The sequence below is a fragment of the Numenius arquata genome, chromosome 5 (genome assembly GCF_964106895.1).
Source record: "Numenius arquata chromosome 5, bNumArq3.hap1.1, whole genome shotgun sequence".
Classification (NCBI taxonomy): domain Eukaryota; kingdom Metazoa; phylum Chordata; class Aves; order Charadriiformes; family Scolopacidae; genus Numenius; species Numenius arquata.
The window spans coordinates 1-16,247 of NC_133580.1; the positions used below are offsets into that span (position 1 = coordinate 1).

General features: G+C 60.3%; 2 protein-coding genes across 2 annotated transcripts; both read right to left on the minus strand.

Annotated features, from left to right (window-relative positions):
• Positions 1 to 9,209: 9,209 nt before the first annotated feature.
• Positions 9,210 to 13,692, minus strand: RPS4X (ribosomal protein S4 X-linked). The gene is made up of 7 exons (XM_074147328.1): positions 13,624 to 13,692; positions 13,339 to 13,416; positions 12,606 to 12,786; positions 12,077 to 12,174; positions 10,781 to 10,952; positions 9,966 to 10,123; positions 9,210 to 9,372 (listed from the first exon to the last, which is right to left on the minus strand). The coding sequence occupies exons 1-7, from the start codon at positions 13,624 to 13,626 to the stop codon at positions 9,271 to 9,273; spliced, it is 792 nt and encodes a 263-aa protein (XP_074003429.1). The 5' UTR covers positions 13,627 to 13,692; the 3' UTR covers positions 9,210 to 9,270.
• A 1,083-nt stretch (positions 13,693 to 14,775) lies between these two features.
• LOC141464525 (cbp/p300-interacting transactivator 1-like) lies at positions 14,776 to 15,757 on the minus strand. Its single transcript, XM_074147490.1, is given in 4 exon segments — positions 14,776 to 15,009; positions 15,012 to 15,191; positions 15,193 to 15,240; positions 15,398 to 15,757. Coding segments are annotated over 4 exon segments (822 nt in total).
• Positions 15,758 to 16,247: the final 490 nt, after the last annotated feature.

Here is a 16,247-nt window from a genome sequence, read left to right on the forward strand (position 1 = left end):
GGGGCGGTTGCCATGGTGAGGACGCCCCGCCCGGTGGCGCATGCGCAGTAGTGAGGGCGGGCGCCGTCCTTACTACTGCGCATGCGCGACCGGGCGGGGCTTCCTCACCATGGCAACCGCCCCCCGGGCGGATTGACAGGAGGACGAGCCAATCACAACGCGACCGCCGCGCTCCGATTGGTCGGATCGCCTGCCCGCGCTCCGATTGGCCGGAGTGGGACGTCAATGGCGGTTGCCATGGTGAGGACGCCCCGCCCGGTGGCGCATGCGCAGTAGTGAGGGCGGCGCCGTCCTTACTACTGCGCATGCGCGACCGGGCGGGGCTTCCTCACCATGGCAACCGCCCCCGGGCGGATTGACAGGAGGACGAGCCAATCACAACGCGACCGCCCCGCTCCGATTGGTCGGATCGCCTGCCGCGCTCCGATTGGCCGGACTGGGAGGCGCTGGAGATTGACGGCGCGATCGACCAATGGGACGGGGGCTCCTAGAGGACGGACGCCGCTTACGGCACCGCGACCAATGGGCGCGCGGTATGGGCGGGCCGAGCCGCTCCGGAACCGGAGGGGGCCGGGGGAAAACGGCGGCCAGCCCAGAAATCGCTGCGGACCGGTCCGCAGCGGGCGGAAAGCACCGGGCAGCGCCCACGCCCCCTTCCTTGTCCCCCTCTGAGACCTCACCGGGGCCATGAGCGGTGACCGCTCTCAGCCCGCTTCCCTCCACCCAGGGACCGTGACCACTTACCGGCGGGCAGGCCTTCCCGCTCTCTGCCCTGTCCCCGCTCGCAGTCCGGGCAGCCGCAGCCGTCGCCTCGGCGCCAAAAACCTCCGGTGTTCGCCCCGCAACCAGCCCCAGGGACGCCGCGGCGCTCTGCGCGTGGCCCCGGGGGCCGTGGGGGCGACAGCAGCCAGTCCGCCGGCGTCCAGGAAGGCAGGCGGGGGTGCCGCCTTATCCACCACAGAGACATCGGGGAGCTTTGCGTCCCTGCAGGAAAACGGGGCTGCGTTTTTTTCCTCCTGTCCCGCTGCACCGATCCAGCTCCCCAGGGCGGGAGGGGAAACGGGGGAAGGGGCTGCTTTTCATAGAATCATAGAATCGTCTAGGTTGCAAGAGACCCTTGGCATCATCGAGTCCAACCATCTACCCTACTCTACAAAGTTCTCCCCTACACCATATCCCCCAACACCACATCTCAACGGTTCTTAAACACATCCAGGGATGGTGACTCGACCACCTCCCTGGGTAGCCTGTTCCAATGCCCGACCACTCCCTCTGTGAAACATTCTTTCCTAATGTCCAGTCTAAACCTACCCTGTTGGAGCTTGAAGCCGTTCCCTCTCGTTCTGTCATTACCTACCTGTGCCAAGAGACCAGCACCGACCTCTCTACAGTGTCCTTTCAAGTAGGTTTAGAGAGTGACGAGGTCTCCCCTCAGCCCCCTCTTCCTCATACTAAACAGTCCCAGCTCCTTCAACCGCTCTTCATAGGATTCGTTTTCCAGGCCCTTCACCAGCTTCGTTGCCCTCCTCTGCACTCGCTCCAGCACCTCGACATCTCTCTTGGATTGAGGTGCCCAAAACCGGACGCAATACTCCAGGTGTGGCCTCACCAGTGCCGAGTACAGGGGCACAATCGCCTCCCTACTTCTGCTGCTCACGCTGTTTCTAACACAAGCCAGGATGCCGTTGGCTTTCGTGGCCACCTGGGCACACTGCTGGCTCACGTTCAGCCGCTTGTCCATTAGAACCCCCAGGTCTCTTTCTTCCAGGTGGTTTTCCAGCCACATTTCCCCAAGCCTGTAGCGCTGCTCGGGGTTATTGTGGCCCACGCGCAGAACCTGGCACTTGCCCTTGTTGAAACTCATACCACTGATGTTGGCCCAACGATCCAATCTACCTAAGTCTCTCTGTAGAGCTTCCCTATCCTCCTGGGAATCAACACTCCTGCTTAAAGCGCTTTTGAAAGCGCTTGGACGCCGGCAAGAGAGAGCAGAGGGGAGGGCCAGTTTGGAAATCCCTTCTAGCGATAGGCTCTCTTTGCAGTCTGGAACCATCTACAGCACAGGCGTTTACGCCTCCGCACTGACCGACCCGTGGGTAAGACTTAGGGAAAACGGATGCTCTTGATACACTTCGACAGAACGTCTGCTAAGAGTCACATCTGTTTAGACTTACAGATTAACACGCACGATAGACAACATCCAATTGGACTAGCGACCTGTCCAGACATCCGCTTTGACGCTTCAATCTCTCTTTATAAATAAATCTTTTAAAAAATCTTTCCGTCGTCTAAACTCCCATTAAATAATACAGAATCCTTAGAGATACGGGTTGGTATTTGGAACTCCTTTTATATACGTAAGGGAATATTATTTTTCAACACACAGAAAAATGAGAGATTGTTCTCTACTCCAATGCCTCACCCCCGCATATACAGCTTTTAACATTTTTTAAACACCACCGCCCAAAACCCCAACCACCTGCCCCGCACCAAGTTTTCAGGCGTTTGGGGGCCGTGACCCACCCTCTTGTGGGGGGAACCCCACTTAACCCCCACTCACCTGCTCCTCCGCCGCACCGTCGCTCCCCCGCTGACATCCGGCTGCCCCAAATGACATCATCACACCACCCCCCCCCCCACACACGCACCGGTTTTTTTAATTCGCCCCAAAAAATGCACCGAACGACCAGACCCAGGGCTGGCCCCTTCCCCTCAGGCGGCTCCACCACCGGCTGCAAACCCGGGCCGGGGCATCTGTCGAGCAGCACGAGACGCGGACAACGAGGCACCTGCAAAACAAACAGCAAACCCCAACCGGAGATCAGCATCATCAAACGAAAGAGCACCGAAGAGAGTAGAGGAATTCCCTCTGGCCGAGGGACAGGACAGGAGCTGAGCTACAGGAGGATTGCGGGGAAACAGCTCCGCTCCAAAGACGGCACGGCCTGCCAAAGCCGGAGCCATCCCGATGCTTCAGGTCCCTATTCAGACTGACCCGTGCCACTTGCAACACCTTCTCAGCCTAACAGTGAACCTCTGCCTGGTGCAGGGAAATGCCTGGCCCCTTCCTCCCAGTGCGGTGCAGGGAGATCACCCTGAGAGGGGCAGGACCAGGCTGTGCCGTGACCAGAATGACGCTGACGGACCCAGCGCTGCCGCTACAGCTGCTCACATCGCTCGCTCGGTCAACGCGGCCGAGAGGGAAGGGTAAAACCTTGAGGAATACAAAGAACAGTAAGGGGGAAGGGGAGCTAACTGGGCCTGTCAGGATTAAACCCAAGGGAAGAACACCAAGGCTTGAAGGATGCTGGATTAGTGAGGACTCTCGCTCTGTCATTTCATTTAAGAAAAGGGATAGACATTTAGAAATTTCTGATTGCAAACAATGGGAAAATCCTATCCCGAAAGGGGAAAAGGGTATTAGGCCTGGAGTTAACAAAGCTCATGGACAGGGCTTTAAACTAGAAGTGGAGGGGGAAGGGGATAAAACCAGGCCCACTGGCAATGAACCTGGGGGTAAAGGGCCAAGGATGGGGGTGAAATTGGGAGCCCAGCTCAAGTGCATCTATGCTAATGCACGTAGCACAGGCAACAAACAGGATGAGCTGGAAGCCATTGTGCAGCAGGACAGCTATGACATAGTCGCCATCACGGAAACGTGGTGGGATGACGGTCACGACTGGAATGCTGCGATGATCTAAAGTCCCTTCCAACCAAGAAGAAGAAGAAGAAGATTCTATTTGGCATCACCTCTGGCACAGCTGTGGCTATGGGCCAGTACAGCTTTTGCATTTTTTCGACTACCCTGCCTTTTTTTGACTCACTGGCAGCTTCAGTTTCACTAGAGCCACTTTCCCAGATACACACAGCCGACAGGCACAGATACCTACCTACCTTTTCTCAAGTCTATGTAGAGCCAAGGTTTCCTCACCCTATACATCCTAAGTTGAATATTTTTGTTAAAGGTACAGCAATCCACCTGTCCTTGTAAACTGCCTCCTTTCAAAAAAGCAATTTTTTTTTTTCCAGGCTGTTTCTCCCAATGGTCAAGATCTTTTCAAACTGCTGTTGCACCACCAAACCTGCTCAGGGTCCCTCCCAGCTTTTGACTGCCCTCGCATTTACCAGACGCACGCTCTGTTCTGTCCCCCGACAGCCAAAGCAGGGCAGGTCTCAGAGCAGAGCGCAGCCCTGCGGGTGCCCACACACACCCTGCTGTTTGGTGGGGAGCCCCCGAGCACAGCTGCAGGCCCAAGGGCAGCTTCACCCACACCCATTTCAGAGAATGTGGCTTCTGAAGCTGTAAACTGAACACCCCATCTTCACACTTGGCCACAGCAGGAATTTTCCACGACAAGAGCTCCACAAAAACCCAGTAACACCAATTGCAAACCCACAGCAGCAGCTTCAGAGATAGCTAGACTGGGGAACAAGGGAGAAAAATAAAACAGCTTCATCTGGTGCACAGGAAAGCAGCAGATGAAGAAAAGGGTCAGCGTTCATGGCTCTTACATAAAACAGGCATCCTCCTTCCATTCCTAAACCTGTCCGTTAGGTCTAAATATCGCAGCCCTACTGTGGACATACCGAGAGCAGGGAACAACGGTCCTGCCGCCAGACATTTATGGAGCAGGACACATAGACAAAGGGACTTCTTTTGCCACACACAACCCTGAATTTCCTGAAATTTTATTTTTACCAAAAATAGCCACTTGGAACATACTGCCAAACAACATTTGGCAATTGTGTGCGTTTAACACACACAATTTTTTGGGAACTTGCAATTTGCTTCCTGCTATTGTTGTTCTTTCTACTCACTACTGATTCAAGCTTTTACCTTCTTGCTATTACCAGCACATTTCCACAGGCAAGTCACTTAACTATTCTGCTAAAATGATCCAAATGAAAGTTACAGCCATGGAAGAGGAGTGAAAAAAGAGATGAGAGATCAGGCAGGAAAAGAGCTCTGCAGGCTGCCACCTGCAATCAACCTCGCACCCTGTTTTGGAAACCACACACCCCCACACCCCTACAAAACAAAGAAAGAGAGAAAAACCCTGGCACCTGGCCTCTTTCTTGTCTTCAGGAGCTCATCCCTGTCTCGGCACACTGTCTTGTCAGAGCAGGAAGCGCAGACAATCTGTATCCCAAGGACACCTGCACGGGATTAACACGCGTCCAGAGGTAGTCCCCATCTCTACAAGCGTGTCGCTTTCGTGCTTTTAATAATCCTAACTCGATGGTAGTCACTGGCATGTCCAGGAGGAAACTCATTAACTTTTAAACATAGCCTCTCCTTGGGGAAAAAAACGTGTTACAGACTGAAAAAAAATTATGATTCAGAGCTCCCATCCATGAGGGAGCTGTGGGGGTGTTAACAAAAGCGAAGATCAACAGCAGGAACACTGGCTGAAATTTGGCTTTTGCCCTGATCACATCCTTAAGAGATCCTCCCAGTCTACAGCTCAGTCCTATGAAGGACCGGTCCTTTCCTGGAACGACAAACTCATTTTTTTTTACTTAAAAGCCCTAGACTGAAGGCTCCTCGGAACAATGTGGACTGAGCCAGAGAAAAACATGCCATTGCTACTCAAATGGAAAAAAAAAAAAAAAAGAATAAAAATCAAGTGGCACATCTGTTTCCATTGTGTTTGATTCACTACGTTTCTACTGGCATCTAGGTGCTCAAAAATCAACTACTCGGACACCACATACTAATAAAAATTGAGTTATGAATCCAAATTAAAAGGCTGTTTCCAAGTTGCCCATAAAAGTAGTAGGAACAAACAGAAGAGAAACACTTGAGCCCAAGGAAGGTAACGGGCAGGCTCTTCATTTAGCTGAGGTGAAAGTTTGTTCTTCTACCCCAAAGGAAGCCATTCCTAACTACCGAGGGCCCGATTTGGGCAGGAGGCACGCTCCATTAACCGCAATTCCTCATCAGCTTTTCCTCACTGGCAGCAAATTGGCCTTTTCCATGGGTTGGACGTAGAGCATCTGTAGCGTCCCTGAACTTGCAAACATTTCTCCCCACCCACCCAGCCCCACGTGAGCAGTTGCCTGAGCAGCAAGCAGAAACAGCCCTGCAGGACTTCCTTCCCGCCCTGCAGAAGGTGACCCTGGGAAAAGGAGAGAAATGACCCTGGTTGTCACAGCCAGCCATCAGACGCTCTGGCTCATGGCAGCTCCCGCTCCCTACTGCTGCCGGCAGCTTGCCTCCGGCTAACACACGCTCCAGGCAGTGGGCTCTCCAGAGAATCATACAATGGTTAGAGCTGGAACGGACCCGAAAGATCGTCGAGTTCCAACCCTCCCCTGCCCTGGGCAGGAACACCTCCCTCTAGACCAGGTTGCTCAAAGCCCCATTCAGCCTGGCCTTGAATTGAGCAAGATTGGCCTCCATCTCACTGCACCTCCTGCTTGCCACAGCTCTGGCTAATGCAAGCCCTCGCTCTGCACCGGTTCATTTCAGCTCCTCTCCGCAAGCTCCGGCTGTTTGCACTGCTCTGGCCTTTCGACCAGGGCCTCAGTCAATCACCCTCATATCTCAAGCATTACAATTAAACATCACCGCCATAGGTGGTAGAAACGTCAACCAGTTTGTACGACTCATTACCTAATAACTATCCTAAGCGGTGTGCAGAGAAGAGCTGGACCTGAAGAGGGCATGCGGGGTCTGAAAAGCACCTTTTCCCCCCACAGACCACCTCAGACATTGAGTTCAGGCAGGTGCCTGCCGGCCTCCCAAACTTCAGGGTCCAATGTGACCAGACCCTCCGCCTCCGGGGAGCCTCCCCACACCCCACCCAGCCCCTGCTTTCCCCCGCAGCCCCCAACGCCCTCCTGCCCACCCCCCCTGCAGAACCAGCCAAAACGGCTTCTGCTCTCCGCCCCCAAACCGCATCACTTACTGCCCCCTTCCGAGCCCCAAAACCCAGCCGCTGAGCCTCTGCTCAAGTTCCCAAAACACCGGACTCCACCCCCGCTCCTGAGCCCAAAGCCACACGACTCCCTCTCTCTCTGAACCCCAAAACCAGCTCCCCGAGCAGGTTTGCCAGCCCCGGGAGCACAAGACCTGGTCTCCGTGTCGGGGCCCAAAGCAGCTCACCCTCTCTGCTTCCCCCTCCCTCTGCATCCTCCCGGGCCATGCCGAGGGGCGGAGGAAGCGCTGCTACCCCACAGTCCGGCACCCCGAGGGCCCCACGGGCAGTTTTGGGGAGCGCTGGCGAACTACGGAGGGCCCGGCCCCGCGTCTCTGCGGGTCAGCACCGGCACGGCCCGGGCACCGCTTTCTTATCGCCATTCCGGGATTTATTTCTCTGGCAACGCCAGCACGGCACCCCAAACCCCCCAGGCCGAAGGGACGCCGCGAGAAACAAGGCCCAGACACGCCGCTCCGACCCTACAGTCTCCCCCTCAGGCCCCCCGTTCCCCCAGCCCCACTCAGGACCCCTTTAACACCCCCCCCCAGGCCCCCCACCCCTCCCTGCCATGTTCACCACCACCAGCTCACCTCGATGCGGTGCAGCTGCCTCACGACGTGCTCGCCGCGGCCTCGCGAGCCGAGCCCGGCCCGGCCCGGCAGCTGCCGGCAGCACTCCGCTTTCCGCCCCGATTCCGAGCTGGGCGCCATTTTCCCCCGCCCGCTTCCGGAGCGCCCTGGCCCGCCCACGCCGCGCGCGGATTGGCCGCCGCCCCGCAGCCCTCCTTGGGAAGCCCCACTCCATTGGACCATTTTCGCCGTGAGTCACCACCGCGCCCCACCCCGGCGAGGCGATCCGACCAATCGAAGCGCGGTGCCTGCGCTGTGATTGGCCCACCCTCCCGCCCGGGAGCGGTTGCCGTGGTGAAGACGCCCCGGCAACGGGGCAGTGCCTGCCGGCGGGGGAATTCTCCCAAACCTGGCTTTTTCTCCTCAAAACTATAGATTTGTGTGTGACAGCACAAAATAAACCAGTTGCGTGCCCCCCCTCCTCCCCCCCCAGCTCTCCCTGGGGCCAGGCCCTTCGAGGGAGGAACGGCTCCTGCCGCTCGGGGAGGCGGCTGCGGCCGGGCCAGCACCTGCGGGGGGAGGAGGGGACGACACACGACACGGCGGTGGCGGGGCTGACGAGGGAGACTCCGGGGAGCTCTGGCGAGTTGCGGAGCCGCCCAGCATCTCCGCCCGGGGGGGTGCCCGCCTTCTTCCCCTCCTGCCTTCCGTCCGCTCTCGAGTAACTCCCTGGGGCTGCCCGGACCCGGCTCATCTCCAGCGCACCGGCACCCTGCCACAGCGGGCGCCTGCAATCTTCCCGCCCCGCCCCCGGCCACAGCAGGCACCGCTGCCGGGAGCAGCGAATATGCAAGCGGCCGCTCACGCCTCCTGACGACCGACCTCGGGAACCGCAGGCGGGGAGCCGCGCATACGCACTGCGGCGCACTTAGTTCCCCTCGGTGCCGCCGCCTGGCGAGCAGACGCGCAGCCGCCCGGTGACCAGTTCCACCCGCCTCCTCGGTACTACCTTCGGGTGGATCTCACCCGGGCCCGCAGCGCTTGTAAGTGATGCAGCGGGTCACTAACCATTTCCCCTTGGATTGTGAGGGCTTCACTCTGCCCCTGGGCTCCCTCTTCTCCCGGCCGACCAGAGCCCTCGGCCTCTGACGCTCCAGCTCCCAACCACCCCCAGCCTCTTCTGGCCTCCCTCCATGGCACCCACCTCTGCTCATACCCAGGCTAGTACTCGGCACTTGCTGTTACTGCGCTACCTGGGGTGCCCTGCAGCCCATTCCTCTGCCCTGGCCAAGTCCCTCCCCAAAGCTGCCCACCCCCAGCCCGGGAGCCCACCCACTGGCTCACACACCACCCACCCCTGGCACTGGTCACAGAGCCTCCCCTCTCCGCTCAGTCCCATGGCCAGGGGGGCCTTCAGCCTGCCTGCCTCCACTGGCCCCGAGGAGAGCCCAGCTGGCTCGGCCCCATCCCCTGCTCCTCCAGCATGTCCCTGGGAACCACATCCAGGAGCATGTGTGCCAGCACCTTCCCAGGGATGGAGCAGCCTGGAGGTTCTCCCACCACTCCTCCTTGCCTTTCTGGAAGATGGCTCTGGTAGCTGCTCAGATCACCACGAGTCTCCCCAGATCAGCAGACCCTTCTGGAGAGCAGAGTGTGGCCTCGCACTGGCCCAGCCCAGCTCCCCAAAGCCCTGGGATGCTCCCCAGCCAGTCACACAGACATTTGGTAAATGGTTTAATTAATATACTGCAAGGACCACTGCGAGCCCAGGCTGGAGCTCACCCACTGCTCTGCTTGGCTGCCAGTCTCTTGTCTCTCTCTTCAGCAATGGTCAGGCGGATGCCCTTTCCACGGGGCAGGGAGATCCACGGCTTGTTGCCCTGCAGTAAGGGAGAAGCAGCCACCTCACATCATGAAACCCAGACAGGGGCAGAGCTCTCCCTCAGCATGGAAAAGCAGCAGAAGCCAGCCCCTACCTATGCCGGGCCAGGTACACATGGCTGTGACACTGGCCCAGCAGAAGCCCCCGAGGAAGGTGCCAAAGGTGTCCAGGCCTACACCTGTCTCTTGCATTCACGTTCACAAAGAATGCGCTTCAGCCAAAACCCAAACACCAGCCCTTTCCACCCTGGGCCAAAGAAACCATCAGGGATGGCCAGACAGCAGAGGCGTTGTGGGGAAGGCCCTCTCAGTGGGAGCTGCTGTCCAGGTTCCATCAGGATCTGAGCACTGAGCCCTGCTCAGCTCCCAGCTCTCAGAATATTTCAAAAACCACAGGGCTGCCTCCCCTTCACAGCATGGCCGGCCCAGAGCAGCCAGAACCCCAAGCTGCAGGGACAGAACTGATGCCAGCCCTAGAGCGTCACTGTGTGGGAAGACAGCTGTCTGCAGGGGACATCAAGGCCTCTTGGCTGCACACAGCAGTCCCAACAGCAGGAGAAAACCCACCCGCCTTGTGTCCATGCAGGCTTACTTTGCCAATAACGAAGATGTTGGAGAGCCTGGTGGCAAAGCTATTGCCATTGGCATCCTTCACGTGAACCACATCAAACGACCCAGGGTGTCTCTCCCGGTTAGTGATCACTCCAATGCGGCCCAAGTTGGCACCACCGGTCACCATGCACAGGTTACCTGGAGTGAAGGAAGACAGGTGTGACAAGCTGGCATCAAGTGCTGTGATGAACGCCTTGCACTTGGGCTCCTTCAAGAGCACCGCTGGAGAAGGGCAGGGACAGAGTGGCCACGGGAGCACCTGGGGACACCTACGTGTCCCACAGGAACCCTGGCACACCTCAAGGAACCCAACAGCTGTCTGGCCCCAGGGCCCATACCAAACACTCCCCACCACCTTCTTCGTTGTGACAGCACCGAGGTGGCATTCCTGTACCTCTTGTCCTGCCACTGCTCATGGCTCTGCAACTGAAACCTTCTCCCACACCAAAGATCCAGGAATCTCCCTATAGCTGCGCAGAGCTTTCTGCTCACAGCCCTGCGAGAGCCAGGCTCAAGCAGCCTCTCCACCAGCTCACTGCTTCTACCTGGTGCCTGCTGGCTTTTGGAATTGCTCCAAGCCCCTATGCCAAATGCCTCCCACTGCCAGCACAGTGGGAGTGCTAGAATCCCTGCTCCACTTCCAGGTGGAGGTGCCCCAGGGAAACAACCCCTTTCCCAAGGCTGCCACCACTGCCTCTCTACCTTAGAGCAAAGACGTCTGGCATTTGTATTTAACTTCCATACTGCTCTCCACAGTGGGGAAGAGTAGTGTTTTGCATGGGATGCAAGACCCACCTGTGTCAAACTTGATGAAATCTGTGATCTTGCCTGTCTCCAGGTCAATCTGGACCGTATCATTCACCTTGATGAGGGGGTCTGGATAGCGGATGGTGCGAGCATCGTGGGTGACCAGATGAGGGATTCCTTTGGTGCCCACGAAGATCTTCCTCACCTTGCACAGCTTGTACTGCAAACAAAACCCAACACCGCTCAGCTGAGGCAGAGCGCGGCACCGTGGGCCAGGGGACTCTTGTCCCCCAGAGAGCCGCCAGCCACAGCAGACCTCAGACCCCAAGCTAAACATCCAGACACTCGAGGACTCGCAACAGGAGACCAGGCAGCGACTTGCCCAGCTCACTGCCCCAGCAGTGCCTCTCATAGGGCTGCCACAGGGCTAAGCTACAGCCCCACTGGAAAACACATATGCTGTAGGAACAGTTGCCCACCCTGGGCTTCAGCCTCACCACAAACACTGGCAGCGTTTCCCCAGAAAGCCTATGCCAGGGCAGTTTCCTCCTTTTGCCCTGAAGCCCATGGTCACACAGTGAAGGTAGAGGCTGCCTTGCTTCAGGATCCAAGAGAGATCTGTATCCCTCCTCCAGCGCACCCTGGTTTCCCTCGAGCCTTTCACCCCCGACTCCTTCAGAGCCACTTTGGGACTTACGAGTCAACACAGAGTGGTAGCCAGAGATAGCAATGTATCATGGGGGGACGGAGAGCCCCCAGACGCACACCACAACCAGCTACAGCACAGCCAGCTCTCCCCTCAGCATCACTGTGTGCCTGCACAGCCTGCCCTTGGGAAGAACACGCGAAGGAGAGCACAGACTCGCAGCTCAGACATGCCAACGTGCTTGGGTTAAGGAAACATGCGCAGGAGTCATCCCCTGACACCCAGGGCCAGTGGGCAGTTCTGTAAACACTTCCAGTGTGGCAAAAGCAGGCAGTACCATGTTTCTGATCACTGTGAGCTTGAGGAGCCCTACGCTAAGGCTCACCACACCACAGCAGAGCCATCCCAACCCCAAAAGCTCCCTGCAAATGTAACGCAGCCCATTCCAAAAGCGGTCATTTCAAGCACCAGACAAGGCACCTGCAGTCTTCTGGGAGTTGCTCTCACGTCACCAGAAGATTTTCCCCTGCCAAAGGGTTTGTACCCCAACCCTGAAGGCCCTGACCTTCTCAAGGGTGGCATGGACTCAGCTCTCAGGGAAGAGAGCCAACAGCTCCCGTTCAGGAGATGCCAAAGAGGAAACATGCCCCAGTCAAACCCAACTGGGCCCACGCTTACGCCAAGCAGAAGCCTCTCACCTTGGCCTCTTCAGCTGTGATACGGTGAACAGCAAACCGGCCCTTGGTGTCATACACCAAGCGGAAATGCTCGCCTGTCTTCTCAATGCTGATGACATCTGATTTCAGAGAGGAAAATAAAATAGCAGTTGTTACCAAGTTACTCAACACACTAATTCGGCACAGAGCTCATGATTAAGAAGAACTAGGGACTGCTGAATGACACTTCAGGCGTGAATGACGAGGTCGGTATTGCCTATGGACCACAGGCTTGCATCTTCTACTGTGATACAGTGCAAATTAGCAAAAACTGCCAAAGGCTGAAGTCTGAACAGCAATTTACGCGTATGCAAGTGGGCAGTTACAGGCTACAGATATTTGGCTTTGGTATTCAATGCAGTGGGCAACTCTAAACTAAATAACAACTGCTTATACTTTTTCAACTCCATCGGGAAAGCATCTTTTCCCCCATATCACGCCAGCCTCACAACACATCCCCCCCAGTGCAGCAGAGCTGCCTGAGGTACCTGCCCCAGCCCTCCCTGCTCACCCATGAAGCCTGCAGGGTAGGTGATGTCTGTGCGGACTTTGCCATCTATCTTGATGAACCTCTGCATGCAGATCTTCTTGACCTCATCTCCTGTCAGGGCATACTTCAGCCTGTTCCGAAGGAAGATGATGAGCGGAAGGCACTCCCTCAGCTTGTGAGGGCCTGTCGATGGACGGGGTGCCTGCAAAGAGAAGCTTTCTGCTGGGTGCTCCAGCACAACAGCAGCACAGACTGTCCCCAGGGGAAGAATGCTACCGCCCCATCAGCTCTCACAGCAGCACCTGAGGACAGCTGTGTGGAGCCTGACTGCTAAGCAGGCAGCGGTGGGCTGCAGATATCTTTTCTTGGTATCCACAGCACCCTTCCCGCAAGTCTTGCCACCCTCACGAAACACTGCCCCCAACACAGTACAACCATCTACTGACCGACGCCCGAGAAGGAAAACCACAGCAACAACCAGGTTAAGAAAGAGCAGTCAATTACCCCCCTGCCGCACCCTTTGCAAATGGGGGAAACACGAAACCTGTTCACAAAGGCCCCTAAGAGCACTCCCTTCTCCCCTGCACTGCCCACCCGCTCCAGCTCACGGCCACCCCCGGCACCGCGTCTGAGCAACCCCTCGCTGGGGCTGCGCGGCCGCTGGCGTTCGCACAGAGCGGGAAGTGCCGCTGCCGCGGGCAGCCCGGACCCGGACTCGGGCGCAGCCCCGGCCCCAGCCCCGTCCTCTACTCACGAAGACGCCCGTCAGCTTGTCCAGCATCCAGTGCTTGGGCGCAGCCACGCGCTTCAGGTGCTTCTTGGGGCCGCGAGCCTACGGGAGGGGACGCGTTACGGGCCGCCGCCAGGCCCTGCCCCCCCCCCCCCGACCTCCTTCCCCGGCACCCCCCGACCTCCCTCCCCCCAGCCCCGGCGGCGGGCTCCCTCCCACGCCCCTCGAGGCCGCGGGGGTGGCGGGAGCCCGCGGCGGGCGGCGGATGGCGGCGGATGGCGGCGGGGAACGGCCGCGCCGCGCTCTCACCATGGCTGCGCTCCGCCGGGAAAAGACCTCTGCTTCCGGGCCGCCGCGATATCCGCGAACGCGACGGCCAGCGCCGCGCGGCGCCCCCTGTCGGCCCGGAGGTCCAGCGCCGGCCGATGCCGCCTGGAGCGGCAGACGGGATGCGTGCGTCCCGCCCCCTCCTCCGCGGGACCGTGCCCTGCTGATGGAGGGAGCTCTGGGCAGCCCTCACCGGCGAGGTGGCGTGTCCCGTCCCCTCGCTGCTGCCAGCGTCCCCGGCGGGGTCACCTCGCTCCTTGCGGCGGGCGGCTGTGGCCGTGCCGGGAGACAACGCGGGGGGGAGCTCGGAGACTCCAGGTACCCCGGCTGCCCCGGGAGCCGAGTCGGGGGGAACACACGTGCCGGTCCACCGCCCTCCCCTCGCCCACGGCCCCTCCCGGGGTGGAGCTGAGACCCCACGCAGCCTCCTGAACCCGACTCCGGGCCTGAGCGCCCGCTCCCGAAGGCGGCTCGGGGGGCAGCGGTCCCTGGCCGGGCTGCAGGGCGAGCCTGGGGTGTCCCCCCGGGTTACCGAGGTCCCCTCTGGGCACCCCTCGCGCCCCGCCAGTCAGCCGAGTGAAGCGGCACCCCGCCGAGCGGCCCCCGGCGGGTCCCTGCAGCATCGCTGCCGCAGCTGGGAGCGGGCGGGACAGAGGTCCCATCCTTGGGGGTGACACGATGGGGACACCGCGCAGGTGGCACCCCTGGCGCCACCGTAAAGCCGGGAGGAGGCACGGAAGCTGCGGGGGGCAGATCCTCCTCCCACCCTGGACCACCGCGGGGTCCCCCGCGGAGATGGAAGCCCTTGTCGCCTCTCTCCCCCCGCCGAGCTGAGCTGGACAGGGAACGGGGCGCAGCCGGGGGCACAAGGATCCTTCCAGATTTTATTAGACAGCAGCTGGAGACCTCCGCCCGCCCGGTCCAGCGAGGCGGATGCGCGTTGGGGGAGGGGTGAGTGGCCCCCCCCTCCCCCCAGCTCCTTCCCGCCCCCGCCCCGGCTCCGAGCGCTCCCCGCGCCCCCGCTCCCGGCAGCGCCGGCCCGAGATCCCCGTGGGGAGGCCGGGGCGCTCCCCGCGCCCGGCAGCGCCGGACCGCGGGCCCCCGGTGAGGGCGGCGCGGGAGCGCCCCCCAGCCTCAGCAGCCGGCCGGCAGGTCTGCGGGCGAGTCGAACTCGTGGTGGCCGAGCCAGAGCTCCGGCAGCTCGTCCGCCGCGTCGAAGCCGAGCTCCAGCACCAGCGTCCTCAGCACCTCCTCGTACAGAGGGTCCGAGTCGATAATGCCGATGCCGGCGGCCGGGGGGGGGCGGCGACTCCCCGCGCCCCACAGCTGCGTCCCCGAGCCACGGCTGGGCGGCGAGCCGGGGTCGGGGGCCACGGGACACTCCCCCCTCCCGCGGCCCGGTGCCGGCTGTTGAGCTTCTGGAGGTGCAGGTTGGCCAGGAGGTGGGGACCCGCCCGCAGGGCCAAGGGGGCGGCGGGGGCCAACCGAGCCCCCCCCGCGGAGGCCGGCAGTTTGCCGGCACCGGCGGGGTAGCGCAGGGTCGCCGCGGTCCTTCGTTCACCGGGGGGGAGACCGTAGCGAGCTCATCTCGTCCGGGGCCTGCAGGGACAACGGCGGCGCTCATGGGGGCGGGGGCTGCCCGGCTCCCCGCGGGCCGATGGGGTCCGACGGGGTCCCCAGCCGGGGGCGGGGGGTTCGGGCGGGGCGGGGAGCGGCGGCCCCGCTCCCTCCGCGCTTACCTGGCCGGCCCCGCTACCTGCTCGGCTCCGCTCCCCGTACGCACCGGGCGCCCACCAGCGGCGGCGGCGGATTTATAGCGGCTCCGGTGCGGCCTGGCCGCGGGAAAAGGCGAAGCGGAGCGGGGCCAGCGGGCGGACGGGGAGGGACGGGACGGGACGGGACGGGACGGGACGGGACGGGACGGGGCGGGGCGGCGCGGCGCGGCCCCCGGGGCGGCACCGGCACCGCCTGCCCCCGGCCGAACCCCCGTGTTCCCACCTTCCAGGCTGGGTCCCTTCGCGTCCTCCCCATTCAGGCTGGAACCCACCGTGTCACCCCATCCAGGCTGGTACCTCCCATGCTTCCCATCCAGCCTGGACACCCCCAGTCCCCCCATGTTCTCCCACCTGCTTCCCGACCTCTTGGGTGGGAACACCCACATCCCCCACCCAGGCTGGGGCACCCCCCTGGGTGGGGCAAGAAGGGGGTTCAGTTGGTGCCAGGGCTGGCAAGGGTGACGTGGGCTGGTGCCCACAGCCGTCTGGAGGGGGATTTGCATGTGAGAGGGTCTGTTGAGGGGGCACTGGGGGTACCTTCCGAGCCTTTGTCTCACCCTTTGCACTTCTCTTGCTTTGCACCAAACTGAGCTCCAGTTGTCTCTCTGCATTGGTGGATGTGGATGGAGATGGCAGAGGGGATGCTTTACTCCATGCCTCAGTTTCCCCAGCTCTCTGTGGGTGGGCAACCTGCCTGGTTTAGGGTGTCATACCCCTACAGTCCCATCCCCAGGCGCAGCTCTCCCTGCACCTCACTAGAACCCTATTTAGTGCCACAATGTTTGACCCTTGGGGTATTTCCTGTACTTTTTTTCCCCGGTGGTGTTCCTG

What these genes read in the sequence shown, in the direction of transcription:
- RPS4X (XM_074147328.1), bottom strand. An exon ending in TTTCATCAAGTTTGACACAG is followed by an intron (nt 10,124 to 10,780) that starts GTGGGTCTTGCA and finishes CCTTCACTCCAG; the next exon opens with GTAACCTGTGCATGGTGACC. An exon ending in ACATCTTCGTTATTGGCAAA is followed by an intron (nt 9,373 to 9,965) that starts GTAAGCCTGCAT and finishes CCCTTACTGCAG; the next exon opens with GGCAACAAGCCGTGGATCTC.